The 19,366-nt window shown below is 42.0% G+C and overlaps 2 protein-coding genes across 2 annotated transcripts; one reads left to right on the top strand and one right to left on the bottom strand.

Moving 5' to 3' along the window:
- The first annotated feature begins 262 nt into the window (after window positions 1-262).
- Window positions 263-7,568, top strand: fzr1b (fizzy/cell division cycle 20 related 1b). The gene is made up of 13 exons (XM_083889385.1): window positions 263-381; window positions 3,002-3,103; window positions 3,188-3,251; window positions 3,350-3,477; window positions 4,208-4,290; window positions 4,399-4,582; window positions 4,669-4,734; window positions 4,834-4,936; window positions 5,168-5,349; window positions 5,788-6,021; window positions 6,191-6,295; window positions 6,782-6,874; window positions 7,420-7,568. Exons 1-13 carry the CDS (start codon window positions 304-306, stop codon window positions 7,459-7,461), a joined length of 1,464 nt encoding a protein of 487 aa, XP_083745511.1. The 5' UTR covers window positions 263-303; the 3' UTR covers window positions 7,462-7,568.
- A 537-nt stretch (window positions 7,569-8,105) lies between these two features.
- On the bottom strand, window positions 8,106-19,257 carry LOC310927113 (importin-13-like). Its single transcript, XM_083889379.1, has 21 exons — window positions 18,861-19,257; window positions 17,865-17,990; window positions 16,755-17,395; window positions 16,101-16,241; window positions 15,862-16,003; window positions 15,612-15,778; window positions 14,792-14,912; window positions 14,546-14,693; window positions 14,273-14,454; window positions 13,650-13,676; window positions 12,877-13,011; window positions 12,513-12,659; window positions 12,181-12,261; window positions 11,149-11,286; window positions 10,951-11,047; window positions 10,821-10,873; window positions 10,679-10,745; window positions 10,246-10,304; window positions 10,057-10,146; window positions 9,798-9,979; window positions 8,106-8,349 (listed from the first exon to the last, which is right to left on the bottom strand). Exons 1-21 carry the CDS (start codon window positions 18,945-18,947, stop codon window positions 8,256-8,258), a joined length of 2,925 nt encoding a protein of 974 aa, XP_083745505.1. The 5' UTR covers window positions 18,948-19,257; the 3' UTR covers window positions 8,106-8,255.
- Window positions 19,258-19,366: the final 109 nt, after the last annotated feature.

Below are 19,366 nucleotides of genomic sequence, written 5' to 3'. Positions count from 1 at the left end.
TTTAAAAGCTTGGAACGAGAGCACAGACACCACCTTCATACGCTGAAGCGAACATACACCACGATAACCAGGCCATGTCATCATGTTCATCTTCACCGAGTCAGAACAGCTGCTCGTATGATGTTCGGACTGCACTGCTTACCGACTCCTTACGTCTGATTCTAACCGACCTGTGTTCCACAGAGATGGGGACCGTGTGCCGTTTGCCTCACCGAGAGGGAGCGGAGGTTTAATAAAGGGGGCGGGGAGGGCAGCATCAGCAGCAGCAGCACAGGAACCGTGCTGTCCGTCAGCCCCGAAGACATGGACCAAGAGTACGAGAGACGGCTGCTCAGGCAAATCAACCACCAGAACCTACCGACAGAGACCCGGCTGTCAAAGGTTTCACAAGACTCGTTTTTTTTTACGTTACACACACACACACACACACACACAAGGGCTAATGAAAAATAGGAATGTGGCAATGCGATTTTATCGTACACCGCGATAAAAGGCACTCAGTGAATTGACACTATCAGTAAAAAAAAAAGTATGAATGGAATAAATAGTGAATATTTCATTATAAAAGTGGCACCAAGATAAATATATACTACATACAATATACAATAATTTGGCACCCGCAATAAGTTAATTTGGGGAACGTTTCAATTATTGGGACTAGAGCTGTCACAATTAATCGATTATTAATCGATTACTAAATTTGAATCGGTTTGAAGCTTAAAGGTGCCATATGTAAGAATGTGACTGAAAACGGTTACTACATTCAAATTTAAAATACCGAGGTCTTATAGGTTTCATTTTCTGACGTAACTGGCAGCCTGTGGTTGCTTGGCAGCTGAGACTCTACTGACTGCAATGATGGCATGTAGGTGGCGCCACATGCCAAAACATGATTTCAAAACATAAACATGATTTGTGGTCTGCAAAATATTTTTTTTTTATGCAAATATTTTGGCTGTACTGTTGTTGGTGAGTTCAGTATGTTGTATGAATAGAATTCCCAAGTCTCTGTGACATATTAGGAGGATTTTATGGCCAGTTGCTTTAGATTTATTACATAATGCACCTTTAAAACAAGATTTCAGATTGTTTTAGCTTCTTAAATGTGAATATTTTCTTCGTTTCTTTGCGCCGCATAACATAAGAAATCATTAAAACTGAATAATTTTGGTTTGTGGACAAACGAGACATTCGAGAACATCGTCATTTCCAGGTTTGACAAACACTGATCAAAGTTTTTCACATTTTCTGACATTTTATGGACCAATCGATTAAACGAGAAAATAATCGACAGATGAATCGATTACGAAAATAATCGTTAGTTGCAGCTCTAATTGGGACAATGGGAATGGACTGTGCACTCAAGGCAGGCATGTATGATGTATTATTTTCCTCTCCATTGTAAGATAAGATAAATAGTCCTTTATTAGTCCCGCAGTGGGGACATTTACAAGAATACACACTTAGATAGTAGGAAAAAGGTTAAAAAAAAGACAAAGTTTTAAGGGAAAATATACATATAATATAATTTCCTGTAAGACACTGTCATGTACAGCACAATGTTCTTGATTTGAAGGACACCCAGAGGACACTATAAAATGCAACTTAAATTTTCTGCAACTTAAACTTAAATCTTAAATTTACATTTTGATTTCAAAGCCACATATGAATGGCAGCCAGTAGGGCATTTCCTCATGTTTTCCCTCATGCATCTTGTGACCCTAATTTATGCAGTTTTTAAACAACATTTTCTCCAGGAAAAACAACAACTTCTACTGATTTAAAGAATTAAGTGTGACCTTCACTTACACTTGAACAATAGTGCGATCCTGGCTCTCTTTAACCTGCAATGGAGATCAGATTAATGTGGTTGGTAAAACCTACGTTTGTTGTAATATTCCATGTCGACAAAATATCTGCTGTGAAAAAAGGGTTTATTGAAAAAAATGCTTGAGCTTTACATGCAAATGTATTATGAGTTATCATCACACAGTCACATCATCAGCGTGGCACCAGAATGAATACATAATATTTATATTGAATACAATATACTACATTATTGTGCAATGTGATTAAAAAAGAGCTCACAATAAGTGCTTCATGTAAAAGGAAATCATCAATATTTCATGCTATTGACTCAGTCTCGCCACCTGGATATGATATCATATCATGTTCAATATTAATGTATATAACATTACGTTCATTTGAGTACTTACAAAGGAACATAAAGGTGCAGCATGTCCCTTTTTTTCCCGCCTGTCTCGCTTTCGTTGATTGTTGCTTAATTCCTCGGGGATGAAAATGGAATCCGGGCCAGAAGTTTTCAGTTTCATAGCCATGAAAAACAAGCAGGAAACCTGTAGTCTCTGTAGATCTCCTCCACTCCATTACAGTAGGACTGCACGGTTCTATAGTCACGTGTGTTTCAGACAGTCATTTTGTTGGGCTGGATGTTTTCTATCAACAAAGGCAAACATCTGTAATATTAATACAATAATATCATGATGTTGCAGTTATTTTGGTCATGTTAATGACCACAGAAAATGTTCATATAATTCAATGAATACTTCCACACTATGCGAGTGCATGTGACAGCTGGGTTCCATATGTTCCACATGGTTTAGCACAGTTGTTCCCCTAAGTCAATGTATTTATTTACTAAATATTAAATCCATGAAATAAATGTACCTTTGTCTTATTAATTTATGGATTAAAAATATATATAATTTGAGTGATTTAGCAGCATTTTTCAAGATTCTGACGATAAAAATGTAGAAAGAATAGTAATAGATATAATATTATTGCATTCAAATGATTGAAATAATAATAATCTATCTCCATTATGTGTCTTCCTTCCTTTGTTTCCTTTGCACTGGGTCTCATGGTTATTTTCACTGTGATTGTTTATTTGACCAAATAAAAGAGGTTTAAATATGATGTCAGATCACTATAACTCTGCTGTAATTTAAATGGTTTTCATGTCTTTCTCCGATCCTCCCAGTGCGTGAGTGCGACCTGCAGTCCCGTCAGTGTTAAGTCGGGGGATCGTTTCATTCCCACTCGAGCTGGAAGCAACTGGAGCATTAACTTCCACTATGCTAATGTGAGCGCGTCTATTTTATGATGTGTTTATTTTGACTCGCCACATAAGTTCAGTAATTGATAAATGTCCCGATCGTCTCCACAGGAGAACTGTCGCTCTCCCAGTCAGAACCACAAAGCCAAGGATGCCAGCTCCGACTCCAGCAAAGGTCGTAAATCCTCCATGGACACTTTAATGTGAGGATGAAGATCTCTGCGTGAGTCATGTTTGTAATCAGCGTCTGTGTTTTTCTTGCTGACCCTGCAGACACGGTGGCGTATGCCGCCCTGTTGAGGAACGAGTTGCTGGGTGCAGGTATAGAGACGGTGCCGGACCCTCACACGGACGACCGGAGACACACAGTCCTCTCTCAAGACTCTCACAGCGTTTTTAGGGTAAGAGTCGTGAAGGTTGACGCCAATGAAAACTGTGAGTAGATAGTGAAACGGTGACAAAGTCAAATGTTAACAATACGATACGCGATACACGATACCAGTAATATCGTGATAATCAATATATTGCAAGACAATCCTATAGCGACACACAACGATATCTAAGTGAAGAAAACAAAAAAAAGGATCCCTTAACGTAGCTTAGTCAAATAGTCTTTTCAATGAATATAACATTAAATGAATCATAAATACACTCTATACATTGTTAATGTGGTAAACGACTATTCTAGCTGCAAACGTCTGGTTTTTAATGGAATATGTACATAGGTGTATAGAGACCCATTTACAGCAACCATCTCTCCAGTGTTCTAATGGTACATTGTGTTTGCTAATCATGTTAGAAGGCTATTGGATGATTAGAAAACCCTTGTGCAAAGATGTTAGCACAGCTGAAAACAGGTTTGCTGGTTCTTTCATAGTGTGAAGGGCAAAATTATTATTTTGAACAAAAAACATTATTTCTATCTTATATTTTCTATTATTTTTGCAACTCTTTTGATGAATAAAAGTGTGACTTTTAATGGAAAACACAAACAAATTGTATAGGTGACCCCAAACTTTTGAACGGTAGTGTATGCCTGAGCACAAAGAAACCGTTCAACACTGACATGCGATCACGTTGGCTGTTAGCGCCTTCCCTACTAAAATTTTGCTTTGTGTTCATTCTCTGCAGTACACTGTCCACACTAAGAGAGTGCCTTTTGATAGCGATAATGAAGTCTCACCATACTCCCTTTCTCCACTTAGTAACAAGAGGTACGTGAAGCGTCTTTGACTGCAGCCTGACCAGATTTGATGCTGAACCTGTAGACTCTGAAAAACGTTTCTCCCTCTGTTTCTTCCCATTGTCTCCACCCCCCGTAGCCACAAGCTGCTCCGATCTCCTCGTAAACCGGCCCGAAAGATCTCCAAGATCCCCTTCAAGGTGCTGGACGCTCCGGAGCTGCAGGATGACTTCTACCTCAACCTGGTAGACTGGTCAGCAGGTAACCTGCTCAGTGTCGGCCTGGGAGCCTGTGTCTACCTGTGGAGTGCCTGCACAAGCCAGGTCAGAGCAGGACACGAAGACGTTCATTTAGAATTTCCTCCTCTGGTTGCTTCAGGAAAATAAATTGTGGTTGTCTTAATTAACAGGTGACTAGATTATGTGACCTTTCAGTGGACGGAGACTCTGTCACGTCAGTGTGCTGGAACGAGCGGGTGAGCTGCCAGAACTGCTTATTTATGTGTCGTACACGCACAATAATAAGTGTTAATGTAGAAAAAAATTATAATATTTGATTGCTCCGCTCCTATCAGGGAAGTCTAGTCGCCGTCGGAACGCACAAGGGCTACGTTCAGATCTGGGACGCAGCCGGAGGAAGGAAGCTGACCAGTCTGGAGGGTCACTCGGCACGTGTCGGTCAGTCATCACCTGGTTTTCACTCGCATGTAAAAGAAAATACACAATTATCTGTGTTAAAACCCACCTGCAGTTGTGTTTCAGTCTGCAAACGGAACTGCTATTTTAGACTAACTTTAAAATCCATCACGTATTGCATGTGTCAGGAGTCACATAAGTTAGCTGGATGTCTGTCAGCCATTAGCTACAGTGGAATGTAAAGAGCCTTCCCTGTTGCCCTCTGTGATGAAGGTGCTCTGGCGTGGAATGGGGAGCAGCTGTCGTCAGGAAGTCGGGACAGAGTGATCCTCCAGCGGGACATCAGAACCCCGCCTTCTGGTGAGAGGAGGCTGCAGGGTCACCGGCAAGAAGTGTGTGGTCTCAAATGGTCTCCTGACCACCAGCACCTTGCGTCTGGAGGCAACGATAACAAGGTGAGAGAATTTGAAACCAGTAAACAAGGTTTGTGAGTGACTTAAGTACACTACCGTTCAAAAGTTTGGGGTCACTTAGAAATGTCCTTATTTTTGAAATGAATGTAACATTAAATGAATCATAAATACGCTCTATACATTGTTAATGTGGTAAACGACTATTCTAGCTGCAAACGTCTGGTTTTTAATGGAATATGTACATAGGTGTATAGAGGCCCATTTCCAGCAACCATTTCTCCAGTGTTCTTCTATTTTCTATTCATTTTGCAACACTTTTGATGAATAAAAGTGTGACTTTTAATGGAAAAAACAATTAAATTGTATAGGTGACCCCAAACTTTTGAACGGTAGTGTATGTATCAATTCTTTTTCATGAATCAAATTATCTATGAAGGTAAGGGTGATCGTTTCTGAAGCTCCTGTCTATTTCTGGCCCAGTTACTGGTGTGGAACAGCTCCAGTCTTCTCCCCGTGCAGCAGTACAGTGACCACCTGGCAGCAGTCAAGGCCATCGCCTGGTCACCGCACCAACACGGGCTGCTGGCGTCAGGGGGCGGCACCGCCGACCGCTGCCTACGCTTCTGGAACACGCTGACGGGACAGGCCCTGCAGAGCACAGACACCGGCTCGCAGGTCTGCAACTTGGCGTGGTCCAAACATGCCAACGAACTGGTGAGGAGACACAAGTGTGTGGATATGTTTAAGGACATTAAAAGGACAATTTAATACATTTTGGCCATTTAATATACATACACTGAGTTTACAGTTATTCAACGCTCGTTTTACTTCATGGGAACTGTTGATTTATAGTTAGAGATTTATCATTTGTCTTTGTTTCCAGGTGAGCACTCACGGCTACTCTCAGAACCAGATCCTGGTGTGGAAGTATCCGTCTCTAACACAGGTGGCCAAGTTGACCGGTCACTCTTACAGAGTGTTGTATCTGGTGAGAGGACAGCTTTTTATTGATACTGTTGGGCTAAAATTGAAATTGGAATTAGTTAATCCTGTATAATGATGTGGGTGATAATAAACATTTTGTAAAGCAGGGTTACACGGTGCTTTACAATTTAGGACATGATCTATGATTTTTACATTATTTTAAATCATTTTAGTTTGCATTAAAAAGTAGTGTTGAAGTGAACCAAAAAAGGAAATGGTTGAAAATGGTTGTGTTCATATAAGATATATAAATACTATAGTGATAAATATAGTGGTACATGTGATATAGCAGGAGCCAAGACTTCACAAAGAAGCAGTCTTCTCTCTGCGACAAGGCTATTTCAATGGATTTATGTTCATCATGTGCATGTTGTACATTACACACTGGATTTATATATCTGTCTGCAATCAAGCATTTCCCAGCATGCACACTCCAAATCTATTGATCAACCATTCACCTGTTTTTGCTTTAATTTTCCTTCCTTCTCAGGCTGTGTCACCTGACGGAGAGGCCATTGTTACAGGAGCCGGGGATGAGACGCTACGTTTCTGGAATGTCTTTAGCAAGACGCGCTGTACCAAGGTACACATTTGTCTGTCAATGAAACTACGGCATGGTGGAACAATCCATCTATCTTCTACCACCTTATCCTTTTCATGAGGGTCATAGATGGTGCTGTGCCAGTCCATCACAGGGCCACATATAGAGACAAACAACCATTTCAATTCAATTTACCTTATCCCCAAAAGTACATGTTTTTGGACTGTGGGAGGATTTGTTATATAGTTCATAATATGTCATAACAGTTCTCCTGTCTTGTTTTTTTCCTCGAAGCAAGGATTTTGGGTAACTAATAAAAATAAAAAATAAAAATATTCACGTTTGAAGCTAAAATCCGAGAAAAAACACTCTCAAACTGATTAATTACAATGCTTAATTACTATTGAATTATTGGTGGATTAAGTAAAGGATTAACTGATGCAGTCGGTTGTTTGAACTTAATGAAGAAAGTCTTTAAAGTAGAAGCCACTTTTAGAAATAGGATAACACAGCTTGTATATTACAGTATATATCCATATCATCCAATGTTTCTGATACGTTGAAATAAATGTCTTTATTTCCCTCAGGAATCAAAGTCGGTGCTGAACCTCTTCACACGAATACGATAGTGTCAGGACCGGTTCAGGAGGAACCCTGTGGTTGAACTGCACAGTCGCCCAGCGACACACTCACAGACCAGCCGTCATCTCAGCACCTTCAGCATCAACCGGGCCTCTTTTTTTCTACAACTTCAGCCGACAGCTGCTCTCCCTCGCAGTGATTTCACTGACTTAAAAAAAAAAAACTGAACGAGCAGCATACCTATCGCCGGGACACCTCGTGGACTTTGTTGTTTTTGCCCCCCTTTTTTTTTGTTGTTGTGTGATTAAGTTGTTTTACTCTATATTAGCAGAAGGGATCATCGTCAAAAAGTTATACGCTATATCATGTAATAACATCACATTTAAAAAGAATATAATAATAATAAGAAGATGTCGTCTCAGCTCGGGTGGGGAGGGTTTCTATATTTTGATAATGTGTGAACATGATCTACAGCAGTTAAACGACAGAAGAGAAACAATAAATGTGTGAACGTACACACAGTTGCTCATGCAGCTGGGAAGAGACACAGGTTTTGTCTGGATTTTGTGTCAAGTTTATATCAACTAAAACAACTCAAGTTCGTAAAATAAAAAACAGCCCTTAAACATCCACGTCCGAGGAGAACAAAACACACCGACACGTTGTTTCCTTTGGAACCAACAGAGACACTTTATTACAAACGTGTTCGTCCTTGTCTTTGCGTTGGTTCGGTCCAAACGCTGCCGTCTGTTGTCCAGGTTCATTTGTCCAATTCCTATTTGGCACGTAAACAGATTCAAATATATTTTGTGTTTGTGTTCCTTTTCCCTTAAACGTCAGATTAATAATCCGAGTATCCAGAGCCCTGCAGGCCTCGGCAGAGCAGAGAAAACTCCTTTACGACCTCCTTCACGTAGCGCTTGTTGTTTTGCTCCCTGGAATAAAGAAACAGAACAGAAGATTTTTTTTTTTAAATTTTAAATCCTAAAATCCTGCGCTGGGTTTAGATGATTTGAACGTTATTCTCCGTTAAGCCTGTAACCTGACAGCTGAATGCTGTGTCCCTGCGTTACCTCCCATCTGTCTGCAATCTCCTGCTCACAATTGGCATAAAAATACGAGAATAATCTCATCTCCCACACTGAGGAGGCACAGCACTATCCAGTCATGTTGTGGATTTATGTAAATAAGTCTGACAACAGTCTGTGTCAAACTTTTAAATCTGCAAGTACATATTTTGTTCTTCACATTCAGACATTATGCAGTGTGGGAATGAAAGAGGCACGATTCTCCATTAGCCTCCATTTGAGGTGGTGTTTGCGGACACTTAAGTAAATGTCCCTCCACTATTTATGCCACCAAGCTCTGTGGAGTGTTTATAGTGGTGCTTAGCGACACTGTACATCTTTTGTCTTGTTTTTTTTTTGTCTTATAATAAGCCATAATTTCAATGGCTCACTGATTTGTAATATGGAGAATTTCTCTACACTGCACAAGTAATGTTCAACTGAGCTCATTTAGAATTCAGCTGGAAGTGAGGTTCACGAGAACAGTCGAGCTACATGAATATTGTATGCATCACAAAACAACAACGCTGAGGTTTAGGACATTAAAACGGTGGGGAAACCAATGGAGTCAGGTGACTCTTCTCTGTGGGTGATCCATTATTAATATCAAAACAATGAGTACAGCCCAGTGTGGAAGAAATATCTAATAGTCAGCAAACTACAGTGGCCTTCACATACTCGAAGGATGTGGATTTTCTAGTAAGCTTCCACTGCAGCCGTTAACAGCACATATAAAAGCCTTATTCTCAGGCTATAAAAGACAAACAATTTTTATTTTAAAGTAGACATGCTTTGGTCAAAACACTTCAAGGAGGAAGCACCATAGCAGTTCAATCACCCTGCCAAAACAGCCCTGTTCTGAACAGCCTGTTTTGAGTGCCTGTCTCTTTAAATGCAAATGAGACACAGGAAACTACGTCACTGAGGCTATGGCAGCTAACAGCAGTTAGCATTTGGAAAAGCCATCATTTGACGACTTTAGCCAACACATTGCCGTCATATATTAAATGTGTTCACTATACACGTAAATCCTCTGAGGCTGGAAGTTTGTAAAGAACAAGAATAGAACACTTTGTGGACTTCTTTTCTGCACTCTCTCGCAGTTTTTATGGACAAAGCAGAGCTCCACGAGACAACAATTCCAGGAACGTCTCACTGTGACGTAGCAAGGACCCCCAAAACATGAGTGAGTCATCTTTTTTCATACTTTGCCTACTCATAGGGCCTCCAGAGTCCCAAATATAAGTATTAAAATGATTAAAACGTTGATTTCTTATTTAAAGTGATTAAACACGCTTCTAAAAGGCCACGCTTACCTTAGAAGCTGCTGAGTGAAGGTGTGCTTCTGTTCTGCGGAGACCTGGGCAGAAGGGAATCCTGGGGTCTGTAGTGTTTCTTTTAACCACTGAGACAATAAAGCGGGACAGTGTCGGTTGAGACTCAGCAGCACCTCAGAGAAATGCTCCGTGAGACTGCGGGGAGAGCTGCCGCCGACCGCCTGAGACAGGGAGGAAAGTAAATAAATAAATGTATACATACAAGGAGGTGTAATGAGTTAGTTCTCCCAGGCTTTACCTGGAGGATGGTCTCTGTCAGGAGCTTTCCATCCCTCTGAAGCACTTCACCAAGCACTGGCATGTCCTTACAGCGGGGCAGCAGCTCTGTCTGCAGGGAGAGAGAACACACATCATAATAGCCAGAGTCTATGATGGGCGATAAAACGTGTTAAATAAATCAAAACACAACAATCCTGGCTTGACTTACAAAGAACAGACTGGCAGCCTTTACTGTGGGCGTCTCTGGAAACTTGAGCGACAGGATTCCTGGAGAAAACATCATCAAATAAAGTTTTAGTCTGAATTTCAAGATCATGCAAAAAAAAAAATGTTATAAAAACAACTTGGTGACTTGATTTCCTGCATTAATTGGTTATAAGATGTGATCTTTATCTCAGTCACAAGTGTAGAACATAATAATATGAATGATTTGTGTGTTATAGTTAAAACATATCATTGACTGTTGACGTGAATCAGACTTTTATGTCCTTTAAGGACACATTTAAACCTCATCACACAACTAAAGTCATTATCATTAGTTTTTCTACATTATTTTGAATTATATTCTTTGGCTAGACTCATCTCTATACATAAATCACACTGAAGTATTTCTATAAGAACGACACAGTAATGATACTCACCGCAGTAAAACAGTGCTTTTTTATCCAGTTGGTTGGACAGGTACAAATCAGGCTTCCTTTTAAGAATCTAAAGGTCAAGAACACAGAAGTAGGAAAAGGATTTCAAATGATACAGATGAGCATAAATGGGATCATGACCGACCTGAGCATGGAGGTGCATAAATGACTCAGCGATATCAGGATGATCCCGTGGACCTGTGTAAAAAAAATAATAGTACGATGAGCAGGACAAAGGGGTTATGTTAAATCTAAAACACGTTTCTTTGCATTACCTTGTTGAAATATCGTGAGCGTGGCTGACGTCAACACTTCACTGAGGCTCTGGAGGTGAAAAGTGTGATGCTCGTCGCCGGCAAATATGTGAACCATCTGAAAAAAGAGAAAGCATGTGAAGAGCTTTCACCGCAGAGGGAGAGAGGGAGGGGCGTTGTGGGTATTGTTGTTGTCGTGATCTGTGGAGGGAGACACACCTGTCGTGTCAGGTCCAGAGCAGAGGGTTGTGGGAAGGCGCTGTAGATCTGGCCCAGCATCGCACTCAGCTGAGCCACCATGGGCCCAAAGTCATGGAGGAGAGTTCTGACGGATTTATCAAAGAGTCCACACACTGCCTGGAGATAAGAAACACGAGTGAGTGAGTGAGTGTGTGTGACTGAGTGACTGACTGAGTGTGTGTGTGTGTGAGTGAGTCATTGAGTCAGTGAGTGTGTGAGTGACTGAGTGTGAGTGAGTGAGTGACTGTGTGTGTGTGAGTAAGTGACTGACTGAGTGTGTGAGTGAGTGAGTGAATGAGTGTGAGTGAGTGACTGTGTGTGTTTATGTTTGAGTGACTGACTGACTGACTGAGTGTGTGTGTGAGTGAGTCATTGAGTCAGTGAGTGTGTGAGTGACTGAGTGTGAGTGATTGAGTGACTGAGTGTGTGTGTGTGTGAGTAAGTGACTGACTGAGTGTGTGAGTGAGTGAGTGAGTGAGTGAGTGAATGAGTGTGAGTGAGTGACTGAGTGTGTGTGTGTGAGTGAGTGACTGAGTGTGAGTGAGTGTGTGAGTGACTGAGTGAGTGTGTGTGTGAGTGACTGAGTGAGTGTGTGTGTGTGTGAGTGAGTGACTGAGTGTGAGTGACTGAGTGAGTGTGTGTGTGTGTGAGTGAGTGACTGAGTGTGAGTGACTGAGCGAGTGAGTGAGTGAGTGAGTGAGTGACTGTGTGTGAGTGTCTGTGTGTGTGTGTGTGTGTGAGTGAGTGAGTGACTGAGTGTGAGTGAGTGACTGAGTGTGTGTGTAAGTGAATGAATGAGTGAGTGACAGAGGGTGTGTGAGTGAGTGAGTGACTGAGTGTGTGTGTGTGTGTGACTGAGTGAGTGAGTGAGTGGGTGTGTGAGTGAGTGAGTGAGTGAGTGAGTGAGTGAGTGAGTGAGTGAGTGAGTGAGTGAGTGAGTGAGTGTGAATAACCACACACTGATAAATCAGTAAATGTGCAGTTTAAATAGTTCAAATATATAACACTGACCTCTACGACCTCAGAATCATCGAGCCACTTGCTGAGGATGGTCTGGATCAGCGTGAACAGCTGCTGCAGTACAACCACAACCTAAAGAATCAATGATGAAGATCAGTTCTGGAGGATGATGAACTTGAGTTTGATGCGTATGTAAATCCAGATTAGCACCAACATGTTACACTGTCATCTTTGGGCCATAACTCCGCCTTTTTTCTTTTTGAGTTAAGCTGCTCACAGGAACCAAAAACACAGACTCCAAGCCACTTTATAAATGTACATACTAGTAATTATTTTATGTTCCAGTACCAAAACACGGTTTTGTTGTTATTTGCTGAACTCACTGGGTTTTCCATGGACTGTGAGGGTGTGAATCTGGGAGTGGCTGCTCCGTCAAAGTCTTCTGTTTGCCTGTTTATGTCCAGAGCGGTAAAAAGGCTCGATAACAGCCCCAGGATGTGGACAATAGGCTGTTTATTAGTAGGAGTAGGCTGTAGAGAGAGAGAGAGACAAAGTGGCTGGGATTGAGATGATGGCTCGTATTCATTCAAATTTACGTTTTTGTTGAAAAAGTTCTACATACTGGTGTATTAACCATTACAGGAACATGATTAGAGCAGCTGTGGTTTTGGGTTGTGGTCTAATAAATGTGTTAATAAAGCAGTGTAAATACTGAACATGTTCTCTTCTTCTCTTGGTGTACAGTACCTCATGTTGGGCCAGTGTCTCCAGCTGCTGGATGTGAGGAGTGATGAGCGAGTGAAGTCGGCCCAGGATCTCGTCTAGAGGTAAAGCAGAGAGCAGGAAACCCAGAGCCTGCATCAGCCACATGCACTGGCTGCTCTGCACACACACACACACACACACACACACACACACACACACACACACACACACACACACACACACACACACACACACACACACACACACACACACACACACACACACACACACACACACACACACACACACACACACATACACAGTGACACGTAATAAACAGTGTGTCCACAGCAGTGCTTCATGCATTCATGTTTACAGAGCAACGTGAAAGTGGTAAATGTGAGAAATGTGTTTGAATAAGTCATAGACCCCTAAAGGAAAAGCACACTTTCAAACTCAGCCTGTTACTGACACATGGAAATGTGTATCAGTTTGGGTGTGTAACAGTGTAACACGAGGTTTAAGGTGCAATTATTTCCACTTTTCTACTTTTCTGTGGCAACCACACGCCAGTGTTTTGACTTTGGATTGCAGCACATTTGGTCACTTTCTTTTTCTTTTTGTATTTAGCATTTTTTTGCATCAGTTTTCTTAGGTTCTATCAGGACGCAACCATACGTAAAGAAAAATATGTATGTATATGTGTACTCTAATACAGGATATACCAATATAAACATCCATTTCATATGCTTGCTCTTTTTTATACATTTTTATACATTTTTTAAATATATCACCTTTAAAGGCAGTTTACTCACCTTATGGATTTCTTTAACCAGGACATCCTGCATACAAAACACACTGTAAGCTTCAATATACAGAAATACTTACTTATCGTGGCTAAAAAAAACATGTGCTGCACTTTTAAACATACACATAAGTAAGTTTACGCTACTGTTCAAAAGTATGGAGTCACCTATACACATTTTTTTGTGTTTTAAATTAAAACTCACTTTTATTCATCGAAAGAGTTGCTAAATGAATAGAAAATATAGTCAAGACATTGACAAGATTAGAAATAATGATTTGTATTCAAAATAATAATTTTGCCCTTTCGTCAAAGAACCAGCAACTGTTTTCAGCTGTGCTAACATCATTGCACAAGGGTTTTCTAATCATCCAATAGCCGTCTAACATGATTAGCAAACACAATGTACCATTAGAACACTGGAAATGGGCCTCTATACACCTATGTACATATTCCATTAAAAACCAGACGTTTGCGGCTAGAATAGTCGTTTACCACATTAACAATGTATAGAGTGTATTTCTGATTCATTTAATGTTATATTCATTGACAAAAAGTGCTTTCCTTCAAAAATAAGGACATTTCTAAGTGACCCCAAACTTGTGAACGGTAGCGTACACGTGGTCGACTGACCTGTGACACAGACAGGATGTCGTGAGCAAAGGGCCCGAGGTCGTGTTTACATTCCCTGCAGATCCGCTTCAGCGTTGACACACAAGACACAGACAGCTCCGCCTTCAGAAGACCCTGGAGCACCATGGGTAATATGCCACCCAGCATCACCGGGTGATCGGCCAGCCACTCGGCCAGGGACCCTGGGCAACGAGGACAAACACAAGTAAATGGACACGGACATTAATCGCAAAGGCAGAGTTGAGAAGGAGAAAGAGAGCGGTGGCTGTGTACCTATGGTGTACATGACAGTGTCGGCCAGCATAACGTTGCTGATGTTGATTGTGGGAATAAGACCGATAAGACCGGGGATAACGTCAGAGTAGTTCACGTCTATGGTCTCGGCTATGGACTGGAAGCCAAATAACAAGGCCTCTGTGTCCTACAGATGAAGTTGATGTGACGTCAGAGCAGAAGAGGAGGAATAAACACTCGGGTGAAAGCAGTAAAAAAAAAGAAAGAGAGATGCTGGATCATTACCTGCCATACTGTCGACTGTTGGGGGTCCATGAGGTGTCTGCCCAATCTGTCGTAGAGGTTACTGAGCAGCTCCGCCCCCAACATTTCATAGACGTACATCAGCGTGTCCGAGATGTCCACCCTACAAAGAAGAGCAGCCAAGGAGCAAAAGCCAGCTTTCATGAACCTTTTTCGAAGGTCAAATTTAAGCCTATTTTTAAGCAATTTCAGAGTAAATTGTCATGCTTTTCCAGTACATATTTATACAAATACTGTACTTACTGAACATTTCACACAAGCAGGGTCATTTGTTTAGACTCTGACTGCTCTGACTGCTTAACAATAATAGCTTGTTCAGTCAGATTGTGGACACAATTCAAGCTCTTTTCTACGGAAGAGGATTAGGGCCACACAGGAAAAAAATATTTGAGTTTAAACTCAGAATTTCTGACTTTGAACATGGAATTCTGACTTTTAACTCAGAATTCTGACTTTATTCTGAGTTTTAAGTCAGAATTAACTCAGAATTCTGACTTTATTCTGAGTTTTTAGTCTGATTTTAAACTGAATTCAGAGTTTAAAGTCAGAATTCTGAGAATAAAGTCAGATTTCTCAGTTTAAAGTCGGAACTCAAATATTCTTTTCCTGTGTGGCCCTAATCCTCTTCCGTACTTTTTCGAACCTTGAAAACACGTCTAAGCACTTGAAAAGCTTAATCTTCAGCAACTATTTTCTCCAAAGAAAGCTGAAATGTACTGAATTTTTGTGTAAAGCACTTTTAGTCCACTCAGTTCCAGTCTTTCACTCTCCTGATGAAGCACTATACAGTTTTGTCTTTTACCTGTAAATTCTGAACTGCTCCTTGTCGTCAGAGGACCAGGAAGTGAATTCCTCCTGCGATGGATAGTGGGATTTATGCAGCAGCACGTCCACCAGTTGGAAGTAAATTGGCCGGTAAATCTGCAGGTAAACTGCCTGTTTCTCCTCGTCAAATGACAGGATGTCGTCCTGATCGTTCAAGAATTACAACAAGGGAATCTGTAAAAATTCACATCGAAACCATCTATGAAAAGTACAAAAAAAAACCTTACCTGCAGAGTGTACCAGAAGGTCAGTGTGAGCGAGCTGGTGGTCTCACTGACTGGATAATGACCAGGAATGCCAGTGCAGTACAGAATCATGTTGACCAAAGCCAAATACTCCTGCCAGTGATCCACCTGTTCCAACAAAACCCTGATCAAACACAAACACAAGGACCCACACGTTAAGGGATATTTAAAATGACTGAAGGCTTTTTTTTTCGGAGGAGAGGTTGAATGAGTGTGTGCACCTGGAGTGAGTTTCTCCCATAGCGACAGCGATGCGACAGATCCCGTGTGAGGTTTCCATGTCCATGTCCTGCACCGCCTTCTTCAGCTGCTCATGAAGACCCAGCACCAGAGGCATCAGGTTCACCAGAGCGTCCACGTACCTGCAAAACACAGGGTGGTAGTAGCTGTCACTCCACTCCTATGTACCGTGATTTATCATTATTATGTTGGGCACATAGTTTAACGCCAAGAAGACCTGGAACAAGCGACTAAGACCATTAACTTTCCAGGAAGATGTTTACTGATCTTACAAATCAAGTAGGATCATAATCCCATAGACTTCCATTCAAAAAACTTTTTTTTTGCAACCAGTGGTGTCGCCCCCTGGTGGCTATTCAATGAATTCTCACTTCCAGGTTGTCGTCAGCCATCAAAACAGAAGAATATGTCCACTTTTAACATAGAGTCTACGGTCTTGGCTTAAAATGAGAAATTTCCTGTGTGCAGTGGGGGAATGTCGCCCAGTGGAACAAGATTAAAGCACCACCATGAGAAAGTTGAGTTGTATGGAGCTGATGGGATCTCTGAAGTCAAGACAATGGTTTGGATGTACACTACTGTTCAAAAGACCCAATAATTAAGGCTATCGACTCATTAGAACATTTATATCTCACCTTTGGCAGTCAGGCTGTGAGATGGCGTTCACTATTGTCTCCACGGCCGTGTCGAACAGCTCTGGATTGGACAGTGCCATGAAACAGTCCTGAACCAGCTCATGACTCTCTCCTAAAGGCACATCCAGGCCCACCCAGCTCGACAGGCAGCGCAGAACCTTATCCTTCACCTGGTCCGACGAGTCCTGGCTCTGGAGGAGCTGACGCAGCATTGGACACACCACCGCCCACTCCGCAGTCAGGGCCTCTCTCAGCTGTGAGCGGCGAGCCTGAGCCAGACGGCTGCTCTGGAACTCCTCAGGAAGAACGCTGAGGAGCTCCAGCAGCGCCAGGCAGTGTGTATGCGGGTCCTGGGAGGGCTCCGCTCCAGAGCCGCCTTCAGAGGCAGGCTTCTGCGGTTGGAAAGCCCTCACCATGTCTGCCACCGGCCGGGACCAAGCCTGGGGGATTAAATTGAGAGCCATGGAAGCCAGCGATACACACAGACGAGTCAGCACCATTTTGGGCCCCGAGGAGAAGTGCAAGATGTGGGAAAGGAGCTGCGTCCTGAGGCTCTCATGCTGGTCTGTGGGGAGGTCGCTCCAGTGACGGGAGATCTTGGTGTGGAGGGTACTGGCACCAAAAAACTGCACCTCTGGGAGCTAAAAAAAAAAGAAAAAGACACAATTTTAACTGATGAAATAGCTGCTCAGAATCACAGTCTATGGAGATCTTAACTGCCCTCAGTGGGTACAGCAGGTAATTTTCCCAACCAGATTGTCAGTTTGATTCCTGATTCTACTCGCCGTCGTGCCCTCGAACATGTGTTCACCCTAAATTGCTCCTGGTAGCTGTGCCAACAGCATGTGATAGAAGTGCTGCATATATCAATGTGGATGTGAATGGGTGAATGACAAATCTGCAGTTTAAAGCAGTAATTCCCAGAAAGTAGTCTGGGACTTATTAGTGTTATAAACCAAACACATCTTGGAAATGTCTGACTTATTCTAACATTATAGAATAGGCAGTAAAATGGTCTTCTGAGGACTTAATTGGCTCACAAAGGTTTATCTTCTCAAAAACTTCATGACAGATGAGTGTAAACTGTACAACAAGCCAACACGGTCAGACCTTGTCTGGACTGAGCAGGGCCCAGCAGAACTGCCATGCCTGTGCAGAGCCCTGGGCTTGGGTTAGCCACTTCTGGGCCAAGTTCTTGCGTTCCATGTCCGGATCGAAGTAAAGCTGGTAAAGAGCCTGCAGAGGAGGAGAGAACATCAAATCAAATGTATTATGATATAGTGCCAAATCACAACATTGATTATCTGAAGAATATTACAATTATTATAAAGAGAAGAGATAAGAGTTTACACCAGGGGCGTCAAACTCAAATGACCCAATGAGCATCCAGTCTGGTCATGTGAAAAAAGTGGGGGAAATCAACAATATTTCAAAGTAAAAGTGTTTGTTAGGATATGGAACAATACAGTTGACGTTATGATGCAAAATTAAATAATAATAAAAACACACAAAACAAGCTCACTATAGTCTGTCTAATCTATAATCTAGCTACAGGTAGAGGAGGTCGTGGGTCAGGTCCCATCATAACTTGATATGAAGTAGCGGGCCACAAGTTTGAGAACTCTGGTTTATACAATGGGATGGTGTTGTTGATGAGGGCCATCAGATGACTGAATGACTGAATGAATGAATGAAAATGTCATGTTTTCTGTCTGTTTAGACTGAGGAGTTGTCACACAGATTCAACTTCCAGGTTAATTTCATTTCAGTGGTGCAGACTGGTCGACCAATTGTTTGAACAGAGTAAAAAAAAAAGTGTTGTCATGGCAACTAATCCAAAGCACGTGGTGTTAGTTATTATTAGGACAGCATTTGCTTATAGCTGGTATCATGTTACAAAAACTCCAGTCTGTCTAATCTGACCCCCCCCCCCCCCCCCATGTTAAACTACAATCACCAGAGTTCTGTTCTCTGATGCTTTATTACTGATCATTCACTCACATATAAAATATGAGCAGCTCTCTTTGAATACATGTTTATTGATATTAGGAGCAGTAGTATGTGCAGGCCTGAACTCCCATAACTGTGTGAGTGCTGTCAACTTACCGATTCCACATTCTCCACCGTTAACTCCAACTCTCCTGGAGGACTGGCTGAATAAGAAAGAGGAGGAGGAGGAAGAGGAGGCTCCATGGAGGTTTCTCCTGCTGCGTCTGGATTTACCTTTTTTTTCTTCTTTTTTTTTTAGAAATGAAAACCTGATCGGTGATAATAAAACAATCGGTGCGTCGAGCATTCACTGTCCTCCTTTCAAGCGCGTCCAAGAGAGCCCGGCGCTGACAGAGGACGCAGCGGGTCATTCAGCCGTCTACAGTTACACATGAGGGCAGTGCGCTGAGGCGTGACGACACACTCTGACCTATGTGCGCGCACGAAAGTTCTCTCACACTGATTTTATTTATTTATTTATTTTTTTGTATTTGCAAACACTGACATGTGTCCATCTACTACTGCCTCAACACAGATCCATGCGCCAGAGAGAGAAACAAACAAACACACACACCCTGCAATAACAAAGATCACAGTGGAAACTTAGCTCCTCGGCTCCACAC

This window comes from Microchirus variegatus, assembly GCF_963457635.1.
Source record: "Microchirus variegatus genome assembly, chromosome: 5".
NCBI classification, from domain to species: Eukaryota; Metazoa; Chordata; class Actinopteri; order Pleuronectiformes; family Soleidae; genus Microchirus; species Microchirus variegatus.
This window is presented reverse-complemented; position numbering and strand designations above follow the sequence as displayed.